The sequence below is a fragment of the Dendropsophus ebraccatus genome, chromosome 10 (genome assembly GCF_027789765.1).
Source record: "Dendropsophus ebraccatus isolate aDenEbr1 chromosome 10, aDenEbr1.pat, whole genome shotgun sequence".
NCBI lineage: Eukaryota > Metazoa > Chordata > Amphibia > Anura > Hylidae > Dendropsophus > Dendropsophus ebraccatus.
The window spans coordinates 68182600-68199970 of NC_091463.1; the positions used below are offsets into that span (position 1 = coordinate 68182600).

Here is a 17371-nt window from a genome sequence, read left to right on the forward strand (position 1 = left end):
TACACGAAACGATGATCGTTATTTATGATCGTTCTTGCGGTCGTTTAGTCGTCAATATTGCGTACGTTTCAGCTGTGAATTCTTATTCCACCGAACGATATGCGAACGATGTGTGAACGATGAGCAAACAATCAGACAATAAAAATAGGTCCGGATCCTATTAAACGATCAACGATTTCTTGTTGGTCGTTTAATCGTTGCCTGCTATTACACTAAAAGATAATCGTTCAAATACGACCGATTGAACGATTATTCGAACGATAATCGCTTCGTGTAATACCACCCTTAGGGGCGATCTGATCACAATGTACAAATATATGAATGAACAGTACAGAGATCTTGGTAGTGATCTTTTTACTCCTAGGCCTGTAACCATGACAAGGGGGCATCCTCTACCGTCCGTCTAGAGGACAGAAGGTTTTACTGCGTCTCTCAGCAAATTTGTGTTTTCAATTAAAGAAGCAAAAATAAAAATAGAAAACACTTACCAAATGCTGTTAAGAATAAAAAATAGCTGAATAAATATACATCCAAATGGTAAAATGCCTCCCATGATAATACCCGGGAACGGCTTGGTAAAAAAGGACTGTGTGGGAATCTGACGAGGAATCTGATTTGTGCGAACAGGATGTTCAATCGCCTACGGAAAGAAAATCAGGACTTCAAATAAGAAGCTGTTTCTTAACCACTGGAAAAACATATTTTCTTCCACATTTTATAATTAACTTATAATTGCAACAGTTCTGCCCAAATATTTTCCTAGTAATAAGTAAACATTAAACAGTAAGGCTAGGTTTACACTGTTTTTTTGCTGTCCGTTTAACTGATCTGTTTTAAAACAGTTAAAACAATAATAATAATAATAATAATAATAATAATAATTAAATAATAATAATAATAATAATAATAAAAATCAGTTGTTTTTTTTTTTAAATAATGTAAGTCAATAGAAAACTGATCCTGATGGATACAACTGCATCCATTTTCACCATGTATTTTTCTCCATAAAATGGATACATTCAACGGACAGCAAAAACGTATTGTGAACCAAGTAATGTGTGTGTGTGCGCGCGTGTGCATAATATTATATATATATATATATATATATATATATATATATTATGTAGGTCACAAATGACAGAAGTCCTGTTCAGCTCACATAGAAGGCAGTCATTTGACTGACGGACACATTGAGCTGTGACGCTCTGTACTGGTCGAAACATCAGGTGTTAAGTCTCTTTTTTTCAACCAGCACAAGACTAAAAAGCTGCCTTCAGAAGACTGGACCTGGATTTCAGGAATAGCTTTGTTTTAAAGTATAAGGCTATGTTCACACTACGTTTTTTGCAAAAACGGATAAAAAACTGATGAAGAATGATGATGAAAAAAAAATGGATGCAACTGTGTGCATACGTTTTGATCCGTTTTTCATTAACTTTCAGTACAAAAAAAAAAAGGGATCCGTTTTTGTTTTTGACGGACACAAAAATGAGGCTGACCAAGTTTTTGTGTCCGTCAAAAAAAAAAAAGGGATCCATTTTTGTTTTTTATAATGGAAGTCAGTGATAAAAACGGATCTAAACAGATGCAAACAGTTGCATCAGTTATTTTTCATCAGTTTTTTTTTTTTTTTTGCAAAAAACGGATTTCAAAGAAGGTAGTGTGAACCCAGCCTAACTAAAAAAAAATATCATGTAAATTGCAAACACGCTTAACATAACATCTACTGTTAATTTAGATTTTGAAAGTTATAACAACGACACTTTAAAGGGAATCTGTCACCACCTGATCTGTCACCACCTGAACAGAAGTGCTGACAGTGTGCACCAAGTGGCAGTCCCCTAGTGAGCAGAACAAAGAAACGGAACAGCGCTCCATAGCACAGGTCAGATGGTAGAGTAGGTGCGAGCACAATATTAGAAGCTCTCACCTGTGTCGGTTGTGCAAAGGGAGGCACAACACTGAAAATGGCGTGTATCAGAACCGCAGCCTCTGCCGCAGTAGATCCAACCAGGATCATGTATGATACAAAGAAACACCTCCTCTCCTAATAGGGGAGTTGCGGGGCGCAGGTCCAAAGAAGACCATCTTCTTTGGACCTGTGCCCCGCAACTCCCCTATTAGGAGAGGAGGTGTTTCTTTGTACCCTAGTGAGCAGGTCACCTTTGGCTATTTTGTTCATGGAGGCAATGCTGCACAATACCAATTTTCCTACTGTAATGAAGAGTCAAAGAAGAGCTGCGGTGTAGCACTGGTGCCAAGCTTTTGTACACCTCACCACTCCTTCCTCCTTCTTCTCTGCAAATATTCTGTACTCCCTGGTCTCCTGCATGCTCGCAACATCTTCCCAGTCTGCGCAAGTGCTGCTGATGTCAACAATGACTGTAAATGTGAAAGGCGCTTGGCCTCGGACATCAGCGACGCATGTGCAGATAGGGGAGGTGCAAGAAGCCAAACACAGAATATTCATAGAGAAGAGGGAGGAGATAGGAGTAGCGAAGCATGCCATAGAGCAGCATGAGTGCTACACCACAACTCCTCTTTGACTCTTCATTACAGTACAAGAACTAATATTGTGCAGAGTTGCCTCAACAAACAAGATAACGAAAAGGTAATATGCCTACTAGTGCACTCCCACCTAATACCTGATAAAGGTACAGTCACCTCTCAGATTCTTCAGAAGCAGACAATGTAAAGTCTGTTGCAAAAGGTGAAATGGGGGGGGGGGGGCGGGAGTTTAAAATGTACAAGAAAATGAAGTGTAAGTACTGGGAAGATTAAAAGCACGTATACAAGCTTCAGGCACACCATGTGGTTTTTTCTGATTCACCATGTTAGACTGTTATTTAGGTAGCTATCATAAAGAAGTAGTGACCTGTGAGACTTACTCTCTCTTTAAATCCAAAATATGCTCCAAGGAAGGTTAGTGGGACAGAGATGCCAAACCACATGGCTAGGATAGCCACCAGGGTCCCGAATGGAATAGCAGCTGAAGAGCCTTTTGCCCACAAAATGACATTCATAATAAAGAAGTCAGCAAATATAATCCTGTAACGAGACAAAGAAACTTCAATGTAGCTCTTTACAGCATTCAACAAGTGCTATCTTTTCACAAGATATCACTACAGTAGATATACAACATTAAAAGGTCCCCATAAAAGTAATACTTATGTTAGCCTAACCCGCCATCGGTATAAAAGTATTGAGGTCTCACCAGAATCCACCGACAGATGATGTTGGTGGACATAGGAGTCAGGAATGATGACATTCCACTGCCCAACCTATTTGTTCTGGGAGGGATATACCTCATTACCTCTCCCCCATATTACACGGCCTGACATTTAAAAGGGGATATTGCATTGCTGTACTGTTGGGTAAACATAAAAAGCATATTATGCTTACCTCTTCACATTCTCCTGGTGTCCCCATGTGGCCTCTCCAGTGTCCCCCGCGGACTGCAGCTCCACTACTTCCAAAATGAGCTCATATATCGGGAGCGACAGTCCACTCAGCCAATCACAGACTGCGGCGCTGTCCCATCTCAGCCAGTGATTGGCCGAAAGGGCTGTCACTCCCAAGACAAATTTGTCTTGAAAGTAACAGGGCTGCAGTCTGCGGACACCAGAGACCGACCTGGGACACAGGGTAAAGCATGGAGAGGTAAGCATAACAGGGGTGATTTATCAAACTGGTGTAAATTAGAAGTGACTCAGTTACCCCTAGCAACCAATCAGATTCCACCTTTTATTTTCCAAAGAGTCTGTGAGGAATGAAAGGTGGAATCTGATTGGTTGCTAGGGGCAACTGAGCCAGTTTCACTTTACACCAGTATGATAAATCTCCCCCAACATGTTTATTAATGTTTACCAACATTGAAATCCTGGATAACGCCTTTAAAGTGACACTGTCACACCCTTTTTGCATTCTGACTTTTCTACACAGGTGTAAAGGGTAAAATGTAGCAGTTTTCATACCTTATTTTATATCATTTGTCATGGTGCTTGTTTCAGTAAAAAGTCATCTTTTATCATCTGCGGATTGTGCTACCTGGGCGGGGCTTTATGGCTGCAGCACCACTTAGCCCTGCCCACATTGTCACCGTTGGTACCTCCCCTCCGTGACACCGAGCATAGACCTTTAGGTCGGCCAGTTCCAATGGCCGTCGTGGGTGATGCCGTCAAGGGGGTGGGGCCTACGGTGGCTATGTGGGCAGGGCTAAGTGGTGCTGGGGCCGTGAAGTCCCACCCAGGTAGCACAATCCGCAGATGATAAAAGATCACTTTTTACTGGAACAAGCACCATGACGTATGATATAAAATAAGGTATGAAAACCGCAAAATTTACCCTTTGCACCTGTGTAAAGAAGTCATAATGCAAAAAGGGGATGACAGTGTCACTTTAATGTAAGCGACATTAAATCTGCTAGATTGGTGGTCGTTTACTGAGCCTATTAGACAGCTTGATGATGATGAAGCAAGGGCTGCAGCCCTAGCAGTATCTAGTGAATAATAAAGTATATACTGATCTTTCCAAGCTCCCTGGTGTCCTTCTAGCTTCTCCCTGCAGCCGCCGCTGGCACTGCTGAAGCAGTCTCTGAAGTGACAGACCAATCAGCGGCCGAGAAAGTGTGCGTGGCCAGTGATCGGCTAAGTGGCCTGCCGTCGCGCAGATGGCTTCAGACGTGCCAGCAGCGGCTGCGGTAAGCAGGGAATATCTAGGACGACATCGGGAAGTATAAAGTTTGTTATATTACTCTATACATTCCGCAGCAGTTGGCCATGCATTGTTATTACATGTAGTCATGCTCTTCCGCTGGCTGATGATTTTTCCACATGTTAAAAAGACAGCTGATGATAGTCTTTATTACACGGAGCAAAATCTGCCAGAATCGGCAGATCATCATGCTGTATAATAGGGACCTTATTGAACGTGTATGCCCACCTTAAAAAGGGTAGGTTGGTTTCACAATGTTCAGCTACAGCTTTACGGAAAAATTAAAGCAGGAGGGGAAATTAAGATAATACATAAAAAAAACAACAACTTTGAAACAACTTACCCAGGACACAGTAGTGCAGTCAATAGCACATTGGATTTCCATCTCTCTCCACCAAATGCTGAAAAAATGACAATAATTAAATAGCTAAATATCTGTTACTCATCACAGGTTATGGCCTAAAATTAACATTTGTATTTCAGGTAAACCAGCTGGTATAGAATATAGTCATGACATGCGTCCCCACTCCACTGCACTTTTGCTTTTTCCACTTTATGTTAAAAAGGCCATAGCAGTTGCATTTTTTTCACCTAGAGACGTATATGAGCCCTTATTTTTTGCTAAACCAGTTGTACTTTAGAATGACAGGCATTATTTTTCCATAAAATATGCTGCGAAACCGGAAAAAAATAATTTGCGCTGTCAAATTGAAAAAAGAAGGAATTTGTTTTGATTTTGGGGAGTTTTGCATTTACGCCATTCGGCCTGGGGTAAAACTGACTTGTTAGGCATGTTCCTCAAGTCGTTACGATTACAATGATGTTATATAACATGTATAACTTGTATTGTATCCGAAGGCTTTTAAAAAATTCAAACCATTAACAAGTATATGTTTCTTAAAACATCCGTCCCCCTAGACACCAGGGACGTGCGAGCAAAGCCTCTAAATGCAGCTGTTAGGTTTAGAGGCTTAATTAATAGAGCTTAATTAATAGAGGCGCTCCCTGGCTGCAGATATCAGCCGAGAGCAGATATCAGCCGAGATATCAGCAGATACGTCATGGGTCGCTAGGGGGTTAATGGAGTTTGGCTGGGGGGGGGGAGGTGTCTCTGCGCTATGAAGTTTTTAAATTACAGTGCTGCTACACACTGTAAATTACACACTGCCCATTTATATCAAGGGCTTTTCTGTTTAATGCAGGATAGGATGGATAGTAAGTGACACTCCATATCTTTCCACCCTGGCCAAGGGAGGAGGATCCTAGACAGGGCGTTCACTCACTACCCTCTATTAAAAAGAACCAATCTGCACATTTGTGCTGACTGGTGCTCCCAGAACGACAACACAGACCTTGCAGCTGGGTCTTCTATGGTGTCGAGGGTTCTGTGTTTGACGACAGGTAAAATGCTTTTTAATCCCGCAACGAGGCAGATGAAGAGCCGTGAACTACGTCATCTGGGCTGTGACTAGTCACTGCTCTCTGTCCTGTCAGCATGCTCTTAGGGGCCTCCTTGCCTGTCAGTCACCCCGAACGGGCCTCCTTGTCTGTCAATCAGCCTGCAGAGTGCGCTGACAGGACAGAAAGCAGTGACTAGTGACAGCCCAGATGACTAGGTTATTTTGTCATTTATGAACTCAGCACATATCTCCACTACTCACTTCAAAGGACTGTTAAAACGTGCCGTTATACAAGAGGTTACTTACTCTTATACATCCGAGCAGACACATAACCAGCAGGGGTTCCCAACAAGACCCACAACACAACAGAACAGGTCATCAAGGCTCCTCTGTTAGCAGGTGAAAGAAATCCAAGACAAGCTAGGACTAGAGAAAATGAATAAAGATGGTTACTACAAATTCAGAATACTAAAATGCTCAGGAAAAGAAATGTCAGTGCACACACACTTATACTGTCATTAAGCGTTATATATTTGCAACTGCTCTTGCATCCCCTAAATATGGCTGCATCTATGATAAAGACTTGCTACATGCTGCCGCCATGTTTGTCAGCATCTCTTTCCAGCAGCTCACGTACTCACTTCATAGACCTGAGTTTTTCTTTTTTTTTTAAATGACCATAACATTTAAAAAAAACACAATACTCAACGTGTATTCTATAAAAATAAGAACAAATTAGAGTCTAGTAACTGGCAAGGCACTTATGGAAAAAACACACAGCAAATAAGACACTTGCAGGCATCTATTAGTAAAAGGACAAGAAAAAGACAACTCCAGAATTACATGACACACAATGATTAGATATATCTTCACCAGTGGTACTATACTTACATAATGTAATGAATGTCATAATGAAAATCTGTGTTCCTTGGCCCAAAAAGACAGACAGCAGCATTCCTTTCTTTGGTGGTCTAAATATATCACCATGCACCAACTTCCAGCCAAACTCTTCCTGGGCATCTTCCTGTACAAATAACATGATTGGAATCAGTAAAAAGGTACACAAGGTGGGATTCCAACCTGATCTTGATACAATGGAATATATTAGTGTATCCCTAGGCATGTTTAGTGGCATCCCGTGCAAATAAAGGATGAGCATCTCCTCGTGTACATCTGGCTTAAACATTCTCCTGATATTCGCCTCTAATGCATATGAAAATTAGATGTGATCGAATATCAACACACTTCTGACCTTTTAGAAGACAGGACATCTAGGACATGAGATACTCACAGAAGAATCTATCTGGTTGTATCGGGCAATATCCTTGTGAAGGGTTCGTAGCATAATCATGGCCACCATACCAGAGAGGAAGAGCACGATGACCAGCGAATTCATGATACTAATGAGGGGGGGGGGGGGGGGGGGAATAAAAGGAGAGGGTAAATAAATTGCAAATTAAAGAGTATTTTCATTTCACAGCAATGAACCCCAAATAAAACAAAGAAGCAGATCTATCATTAGGTACTGCACTATTCAAAGCAAAATGTACCATCAGGTATCTTTATTTTATTTTAACCTAATCTACAGGGATGCTGTCGGTGCAGTCCTTTTTTTGAAACGTCTCCCGGTTCCCGTGCTTGGCGGTGGTCTTTTCTCAAGCACCATCTCGCCCCTTAGCACTGGGGCCCACCGCCCCTCAGTGTCGCAATATTACCTACCCTCTGTGATGCACCTCCAACTCTAATGGAGCCGCGCCACAGAGGGGAGGGGGTTTCGTCACAGGCCTGCCGCCAGTGCTCGAAGGTGAGCCGGTGCTTGGGAAAAGACTGATGCCGAGCGCAGGAAATGGGCTGCATTAAAAGAAAGAGACCCCCCCCCCCCCTGGGGGAAGGACCAGGGCACTGGCTTTTTTTTTTTTTTTTTTTAAACAGCTATATACCTTATGGTACATTCGCTTTAAAAAGTGTCCCTGTCATAATGGTCGGCTGCTGGATCAGTGGAGATTTCCTCTGTTTATTAGGAAGTTCAGGTCTCCATGGCTATAAGGAGGCCATGAGACCATAACGCGTGTGACACCACCCCACCCCTACACCCCCAATTGGATCCAGCTGGCAGTCATGACAGGTACACACGTGTTATAAGTAGATCGATAGATTTATTAAGCCCAGTTTTGGATTTGATGAATTCAGAAGTCAACCTTTTTCAGAGATTCTGCAAGACTCCTCCGACCCCCACACTAGACAGACAGCATTGATGTATATGTTGGCGAACATCAGTAGCAGTTTTGGTGAAGAGCTGTTCTGTTGGGTCAAAATTACAGCCTGCGTGTTTACCCACCTGCAGCGAGTCCCAAATAGGTAGCCTACAATTAATCAGGTGCGGAGGATTTGTATGTGGGACAAGCATTGCTGGTTACCAGGATGCAGACTCTGTTACGTTTGCCTTCTAGTTGTTAGTGATTACATAGTGACAAGTCCTCTTTAATAGACACAAAAAAAGGATAAAGGTGCAAACACTGACAGTTATCTCTCCCAAAATTTAATACTGCTGAAGGTTCATGTGTTCCCTATGGAGAGGGTAAGCTGTTGCCAGACAGCTCTGGTGGCAGCTCCTCACTCCCAGAAGAATATGGTGGAATGTAGAAAATCCATCATGCCTGATCCTTCTTTGCATAGACATAAATATCTGCTGGTAGAGTCAGGAAGGCCCCTTACACTTTAAGGCTGGGTTCACACTATGTATATTTGAGGCTGTATTTGTGAGGCTGTATAGCAACCAAAACCAGGAGTGGATTGAAAACACAGAAAGGCTCTGTTCACATAATGTTGTAATTGAGTGGATGGCCGCCATTTAATGGCAAATATTTGCTGTTATTTTAAAACAACGGCTGTGGTATTGAAATAATGGCCGTTATTTACTGTTATATGGCGGCCATCCACTCAATTTCAACATTGTGTGAACAGATCCTTTCTGTGTTTTCAATCCACTCCTGGTTTTGGTTGCTATGAGGACCTGACATGAGGACCAAATACAGCCTCAAATATACATAGTGTGAACCCAGCCTAAACTTGGCCAAGCCCACCAGTGTGATGCTCTTACCTGAACCACTGAATATTTGTGTGCGGCATGGATTCCAGAATATAATCCCATCGCGAGGCCCATTTAATAGTATTGTTTTCCTAAATATATACAAAAAAAAAAAAAAGCCCTTTAGGATGCAGCTAACTTTGACCTTTAAGTGCCTTTATGGTGTAGAAAATCCATTCTCAACTTAATAATTTGTCAATAATGGGGATTCTTCATTAATAGAGGATGGGGTCTAATACAGGTGAGCTTTAGTCTCTTTAGTTACCTGAAATAACACAGAGTATGAGTAAACGACCTCCAGCTTGCTTGTGAGTTCTTTGGGGATCTCCATCGGATGGCCTTCACATTTCAACTCCTTTTCACCAGAGTGTTTATAGCTAGAAATGATAAATAGGTTACTTATATTCCCGTATTCTTCATTATTTCTTTGTATAATTCAGATAAATGATATATAGGTTATGTATATTGCCTAATCATTTCTTTGCATAATTCAGATCTCTAAACACCACACAGACTAAAATTACACCACATGTATGGAAAATGCACTTCGAGTGTTACAGATATATTGTGAGATGTAGTGATAGGATTTCTCAGTGTTTGTAGTACATGGTCCCACCCCCTTTTCACTAAACAAAGGCTGTCCTCACACATTTGCAGTTTTGGTGCCAATTTTGTTCATGTAATTATAAATGTAACTGCAGATGCTCATACCCCGCTCTGACACTGAAGGATTTTTCCGGGCCAGATAACTATCAGCTTCAGGGAGGTGAATATTTATCAGGTGCATCATCACTAGGAGGATAACCTGTGTATGGGGGAGCTGGGCCCACCTCTAATGCACCAGACTTACTTATTGACATATTTAGAAAAAAGGATCTCAGGAACTATGCCACCGCTCTGCAAAAGGGCAACGCCAAATTCAATGCGGTGGTGCCGATCAGCGAATATTTTTATTTCTCAGGTCTGATGATAGATTGGCTATAATGGTAACAGCAGGCAGCACATAGACTTTCCACTATATAAAGTTCCAAGTCCAGGTGCAGCTGACAATTGAGGTTGGCAAGTGCTAGCTGTGGCTGGTAGTACAGCATGTAACAGTGCCCTGATGAATTCACTTTTCATTAAAACACTGCATTATTCCTGTAATTGCTGTGGTACCTGAAACCCTCGCTCTAACTTCCTGGCTGACAGAGAGGGGACTGCAACTATAACAGTCATTAATACACAACACAGCAGCATTTACAGTCACAGTCGCAGCTCCCTCTGCCCACTAGCTGCTGATTGGCAGATGTCTATCTAAATTGTGTATAGGCAGTCAGCAGCTGGAGGGTGGGGGGAAGTGCTGCAGCAAAAAGTCCATTCTCCTGCATATGAGGAAGTAATATACCACTCTGTTCAGCATTTCTGTTACTAGTTTATGCTTCCCTCATTTAAGGCAGCATAAACTTAGTGAGAGTGTTCCTTTAATAAAACTTGAAGTGTACCTGTCACTTATTTCCTAGAGACCTGGCAAAAGTCGTTAACACCTTGTCTGATCACTAGAACAAGTTTAGAAAGAAGTGTGCAGCTGATCTCCCTCTCCCTTTTCTCTGTCTATGGGACTGACACGATCTATGGGACAGTCAAAAGGAAGAGAACTCCTTTAACGTAATTTAGGAGACAAGACCCAAAGTACACAGACCACCACTTACCCATCTTAAAGGAACTAAATATATGACATAATGAAAAGAAATGGCTAGTAATGATGACATAGTAATGATGATAATGAAAGAGTCAGCGAACAGCCACAAAAAGCAAGTTACCTTTTTGGTTCAAGTCTTGCTGTAACCAGTCGAGCACCATCCCAATTTTCTTCTTTCCCACTGTGATATGTGATTATTATATCAACATGGTTGAAAAGGTAAAACATATCTTTCTTGTTAAATTCATTCTGAAACAAACATAAGAGAAATGAAAATGTTTTCCTGCTTTATATTAGTGACTTAGTTCATGGGGTTGTCCCAATTCTCAGGGTAAGGGATAATGCTGGGACATCTGTCATAGAGACATGTTAAAAGTTTTGATCAGTCCAGGTCTGAGTGTTCATGAAAGAGCAGGGAGAAGAGGCGCTGCAACACGTCCTGTCCCGGCTTTGTGTCATCGTGGTCAGTCGGGCTCCATACAGCTCCATTAGAAGTCAGACTGATCACGTGACACAGAGCCGGGAGAGGAGGCACTGCAGTTAGGTTAGGATCACAAACTTATTTTGTGTTTCTGTTTATGTTGTATACATTTGAAAAGGGGGGAAAAAACAAATGCAACACTTTTTTTTGTTTTTTTAAAACATACATAAAAGTCACGGAGACAACTTACATTAATAACACAAGCATCTTTCACTCTCCCATCTGAGGTGACTGTACATCCTATTGGAAACCCTGGGCTGCAGAATTTCTGGCTTTCCCCCACATCGTAACACCAAGTCACTGGCATGTTATCAACGATCCTATTAAAGCAGAAATGACAAATCGCTCAGTTTTACACTTAGCTTTTTGGTTAGTAAACCTGCTGAGGAGTCCCACACTCTAGTTTTTTTGGGAAAAAAAAACTGCCAATGAGACTGCAGTTGATATGGAAGACCAAAGAATACGGCTAGTTCCATACAAGGCCAGCAGTCATGTGAGAAGACAGCCGACAACAAAGCACCCGGACTTCACCATGGTGTTCAGAAGAGATTGTAGAGCACAAACATAAATTGAAGCAGCACACCACAGCAAGTCTTCTTTCAAAAAGATTTAGATCTTTAAGGGTGATTTTACATGGCAAGCAAAAAAAACCATGGATGACACATGGCAGCTGCATCCAGATGTTAGCTGGGCATCAGTAAGGTAAAAAGATATACCTAAAATATTTTTTTCTTTTGCTTTATTTATTTTCAAAATGAAGTATGCTGTAACCGTGGTGTTTTTTCCACCTAGTTTGCTGTGTTTTTCCTTTGCTGGTTAAAACATACAAAAAACTGCATGTGTAAATGTTTACCCTTTACCACTGAGATGCATATGGGCTATAGACACTAACTATTTTTATAAAATACTAGAAAGATAGGAACAAGGCGGCACTCCAGATATAAGTGAATAAAAGTGGTTTAGTTTATTCACCCAACATAAACTAAACCACTTTTATTCACTTATATCTGGAGTGCCGCCTTATTCCTATCTTTCTAGTACTGCCGGGACCTTTGTCTGGGACCGTGAGGCTGAGCACCCAAGTTTGAGCCATTGAGCCTTTGATTGTGTATTTTTATAAAAAGGTGTACAGAATATGTGAAAATATATGTGAACTTACCAGTGATGCAGATAATTGAGCTGTATGGCTTTTTTAATGAATTCAAGAGAATTGATGTTCGATTTGGGGTCATATGTTCTTCTGCAAACTTCTGAGCAGGTTTCGTTCTTGTTAAATTTAAACTGAAATTAAAATAATTTCCAATGAATGGTTACAAAACTGCAGAAACTTCGATTTTATCAAGAAACTTTCATAATAAAAAGCTTCAAATGTTTAAGCAAAATCTTAGGCTGGACTGGCATGTCTAAAATTACGGTCCATATGTGCTGTTTGTGTATCATGGACTACACTTTACCTCTCTGCATCATAATTTATTAAATAGCTAAAGCACTACACTACTGAAATACAGCTGTGGGTAAATGTGTAGCAGGATGCTATACCTGTATGCCTCCATGCCCAAACATATCTACTCTTGTATACAAGCTAGAAGGAGCCCAGCAGGGTACCAGAGACTGCTTTTAGTTGTACAGTAAACTTTTCCTTTCTCTCTAATATTGTAATCACTTACATACATCATTGTTATATTCACACATATAAAGTAAGTTTCATTAGATTTCACAGAGTTTATGTATTTTACTGTATAAGCATCATTACTTCCCCCAGCTTAGTACAAACCTTGTAAGGTGATGAAGCAATTCTTTCTCCAAAAAGCACTTGGCCAAGATTCTCTGAAGGACGCTTCTCATCTTTATCCTTACAAAAGTCAAAGCTGTAATAAAAAGAATAAATGAGTTTCTATATAGGATATCATCAACACAGTCAAAGCTTTGAACCTCCAAACCCATCACCAAAAACACAAAACACTTATTACATTAAATGAAGCATTTTATCATAGAAATGGTTCTTAAGATTTAAAGTGAATGTACCAATAGGTACAACGATTCATGTTTTTTTTTTTTTTTACACGAATAGACTGGCGCCGGGATGCAGTTGCAGTTTTTTTTGAACCGCTGCCCATTGCTGGTTTATTCCCAAGCATCAGCCCGGCATGAAGCACTGGGGGCAGCCCTGCCGGCCCCCAGTGTGACGAAACCCCTTCCCTCATGTGACGCGGCTCCATTAGTGTCAATGAAGCGGCATCACAGGGGGAGGGGAGAACGTTACACTGGGGGCCAACGAGCCCGCCCCCAGTGCTTAACGCCGAGCTGGTGCTAAGGAATAAACAGGCACTGTGAGCGGGAATCGGGCCACAGTTCAGAATAAGGACCGCGCCAGTCTATTCATGTAAAAAAAATCACCTAGTGGTACATTCGTTTTAAAGGAGGATTCCCATCTGGAAGATCCTTTTCAGGGATTTCAGGGTTCCTGTATTCAGGGTCCTAGTGGACATACCTCCCACAATCTCTTAGTTATACCCCACACAACCTACTCCATCAATTACGGGCCGATTATTGGTAACAATTGTTCCTAGTTAGCTGATAAACAGCCCCATGTAAACGTGCCAGCAATCAGCCGACAAGCTGGAAAACGCCTGCTGATTGGCCAAGTAGATTTTGTTTTTCTGTGCAGTGGTAAGATTTATTGTTATAGGAAGCATATCTCTCTGTGTAAACAGGAGATGTGCAGCTACCAACAATGAATGTTAATGGCCACACAAACAATGCAGAGATTACTCGTGTAGCCCGGCCGCGCAAACAAGCTCTGATGTAAGGACCCTTAGTTATGCCCTATCCTGAGCAAAGGGCATAGCATGATACAACTCATTTAATAATTTTATGATGAGATTTTTGCAGGTACTGTAAAAGGACTAAGTGCACAAGAGACATGGAATAAAGTGATTTACTTACGTGTCATACTCGTACGGTAGAACAGATTCCACAGAGTCCAGTCTGTTTACAAACAGCTGAATGTCAGACTAAAAGAAAAAAAAAAAAAAAAAAAAAAAAAAAAAAACACACACACACACACAAGTCAATGTAAAAATACATATACTAATACCTATTACTTCTAAAATACATAGAAGGTGAAGAAAAGCCTGTTACAAATAAACAATGATAATGCCTAGCAGTAAGCTTACTGCGAGTCAGGGTTCTCTAAGGTTTAGCAGTCAGGGTGGGGGAAGCTGCATTGGGTCACACTTGTCTCTTGCAGCAATAACATAACACTACATACTGGCCATTGGGTTAATTGGCCGAATATGTAATCGATGAAGGTGGCTTCCTCTGTCATAGCTAATTTCAATAGTAATCAGAGGTTTCAGGTTGGGCTAGGACTGCTGCAGATTAAAGGTATATAAGAAACAGAAGAAAAAAGCTGGAGCATATATAAACTTGAATCAAAATAAAATAGCTTTATTGGAAAGGCTAAACAATTAACAACACTTAAAAGCATACAAGAAAACCTGAAAAATTCTTACAATAAAGGATGTCCACCCAAACTGTTGTGGAGTAAATGCCCCAAGCGTTACTCTGCCAGCTTCATCAGGAGCCGAATAAATCTATAACTGCCCTGTATTTATATAGTCAGGGCCTAAAGTATGTATGGGGGGTACAGATTCGCTTTGAAAACTCACATTTTTATATTACGGATTTTTACTTTCTTGCATGTGATTGAGCACTGGGGCCAAGGACTGATAGCTAAATACCCTCTGTGTACAGGCCATGGGTTCTAATAACACAGCTGAGGATGAACATCTCTCCAGTATGCAGGAAGCCTAACTTGCCTCTTGTAGCTGTGGGTGGACTTACCGAGTCTAAACTAGTAACCGCCAAAAGGTAAAAATGAAGATATTCCACCTGTCTATACAGAGATGACACATGACAACTGGGCTAACCTGCCTGTGAGAGCAGCAGATGTATGAGCATGCTAATGAACCACCATTAATTCAGTAATAAAGTAATATAACCTCGCCCTATATAGAGGTGGACACTGGCTCATCTACTGAGCGCACAGACCTGCCCTGTCATCTCACCTGCAGTAATAGCTATATGTCAGACTGGTCCATCCTGGTATAAGGGGGTTATGTCAGACTGGTTCGACTGGTATAAGGGGCTTTCCTTGTACCTTGACAGACTAATCTTTGACACGTTGTATAATAGCATCAGTCTGACCTATTCCTTCTACTTCGAGATTGCTTTGTGTCTGCTTACACTGATTATCCTCCTGTTGTATTCAACAAAACAGTAATAGACATAAAACAGAAGACAAAGGGACAGAGGCGCTCAGTGCCCAGGAGTGCAGGTCCCAGCAGACCCTGATGCCATCACATGTGAAGACAGAGGAACCCATGGGTATTCATTACATTTATCAGCCTCAATTCCCTCAATGACAAAATAAGCAGCCAGATACCAGGTCATACAATAGCATTGTGCGCGCAATTCATGCTTTGCCACTATATTTAAAACCCCTTAAAATGTTACATTATGCACTTACGTGTGTTAAGTGTGTGCAGAGAATAAGGAACAATATAATGAGGTGGGAATGCGCCACAGCCCCTCGCTACGGGGGGACACGCGCCACAGCCCCTCGCTACGGGGGGACACGCGCCACAGCCCCTTAGACTCATTTCTTGCTGCATTTCTGCAAGGTCCAGCAGAAGTATATGTTGTGGGACTCTGCTGTATCATGTAGCTAGTTAGAGTTACTCCATTTTCTTGTTCCTTCCTGTAATTGTTTCCTTCAGCTGTCATGTGATCATATGGTAACCCCCTGGCAATAACATGTGTTCTGTAATGGGAGGGGTGAGCTCTCTCAGTCAGCGTAGACTCCTCTAGGAATTTCCATGGACTGATCCGCACGAGCTTCCCACAGAGGAACAGAAACTTCCACTAAAGTCACTAATGATTATATGGCTTCTGTCACAGTTACTAGGGATTTGTTGACAGTTCAGCCTCCCTGACCCTATACTTAGAGGTGGATTCATCAGTGTCCCAAACCTTAAAGTTAACCAATCAGCACAATTTTGCTGATTAAGTTCCTAGCAGCGCATTCTATATATTGTAAAGAGCCCCCCTACCTTGTCTGGGGTTTCTCTGTTGGTGACATCCAAGCAAAAAGTCTTTTATGTCGCCGCGCGAGGCAGGGAGAGAGCAGGGAACTAGTTACGGCAGAGACCTATCAGTTCCCTTTAAAGCGCACCTGTCATGATATACACTGACATGATCAGCGTAAAATCTATTCCGCTGCTTGAAGTGTGTGCATGAGCCCCATTCTAATACAGATGGGCTTGTGTATCCACGGATACCCGAACTTCCGGTGGCAAAATTAATTTCACGCTGATCAGCTTTAAAGCGTCCTTGTCACTAATAATAACCTTTGACAAGTTATTGATCGCAGCAGGTCTCACTGCTGATGCCTGCTCAGATCAGAAGATATAGCCCGGGAGAGATCACGGCAGTGCAATGCAAACCACGGCCAGCAGCGCAGTCTGACAAAATTCCCCATAGAAGTCTATAGGAAATTTTGACATTCTGAGCTGCCAGCCAGGGAATGGCCACGATTTCTCACCAGCTTCTTCTAATCAGAGCAGGTGTCAGCAGTGAGACCTGCTGTGATCAACAACTTTTGACTTTAGTCAAAAGTTATTTTTTAGTGATCGTGTGGTGCACTCCTGCAAGGCTCAACCGGTCACTTGCCAGATGGTACTGTGTGACGCCACTACTGTGATGGTTGGTCAAGCTATAGTTCAGCCAGATGGTATACTGCTGTAACGCCAATGCGGCACACAGGTATGAGGAGGAGATAGCCTGGTGATGTAGCTGTAAATTAACTCTTTGTTGTCCAGTTTTGGTGCCTTATCTCCCTCCACCCCTCCCCTCTCCATAAGAGAACCATGAAGACAGCAGGGAGAGCTTTAACCCCTTAAGGACAGAGCCTGAAATGGCCTTAATGACAGAGACAAATTTTATGA

General features: G+C 41.8%; 1 protein-coding gene across 1 annotated transcript in view; it reads right to left on the bottom strand.

The window, feature by feature from the left end:
• LOC138765929 (transmembrane 9 superfamily member 2-like) overlaps nucleotides 1-17371 on the bottom strand; it is a 38609-nt gene that overhangs the window by 15290 nt on the left and 5948 nt on the right. The window contains exons 2-14 of the mRNA XM_069943103.1: nucleotides 14310-14377; nucleotides 13138-13231; nucleotides 12523-12644; nucleotides 11554-11683; nucleotides 11004-11131; nucleotides 9467-9578; nucleotides 9214-9293; nucleotides 7405-7513; nucleotides 7005-7137; nucleotides 6420-6539; nucleotides 5057-5114; nucleotides 2889-3048; nucleotides 489-640 (exon numbers count right to left, since the gene is read on the bottom strand). Of these exons, the coding sequence (XP_069799204.1) occupies nucleotides 489-640; nucleotides 2889-3048; nucleotides 5057-5114; nucleotides 6420-6539; nucleotides 7005-7137; nucleotides 7405-7513; nucleotides 9214-9293; nucleotides 9467-9578; nucleotides 11004-11131; nucleotides 11554-11683; nucleotides 12523-12644; nucleotides 13138-13231; nucleotides 14310-14377 (1466 nt within the window). The remainder of the gene's footprint in view (nucleotides 1-488; nucleotides 641-2888; nucleotides 3049-5056; nucleotides 5115-6419; nucleotides 6540-7004; nucleotides 7138-7404; nucleotides 7514-9213; nucleotides 9294-9466; nucleotides 9579-11003; nucleotides 11132-11553; nucleotides 11684-12522; nucleotides 12645-13137; nucleotides 13232-14309; nucleotides 14378-17371) is intronic.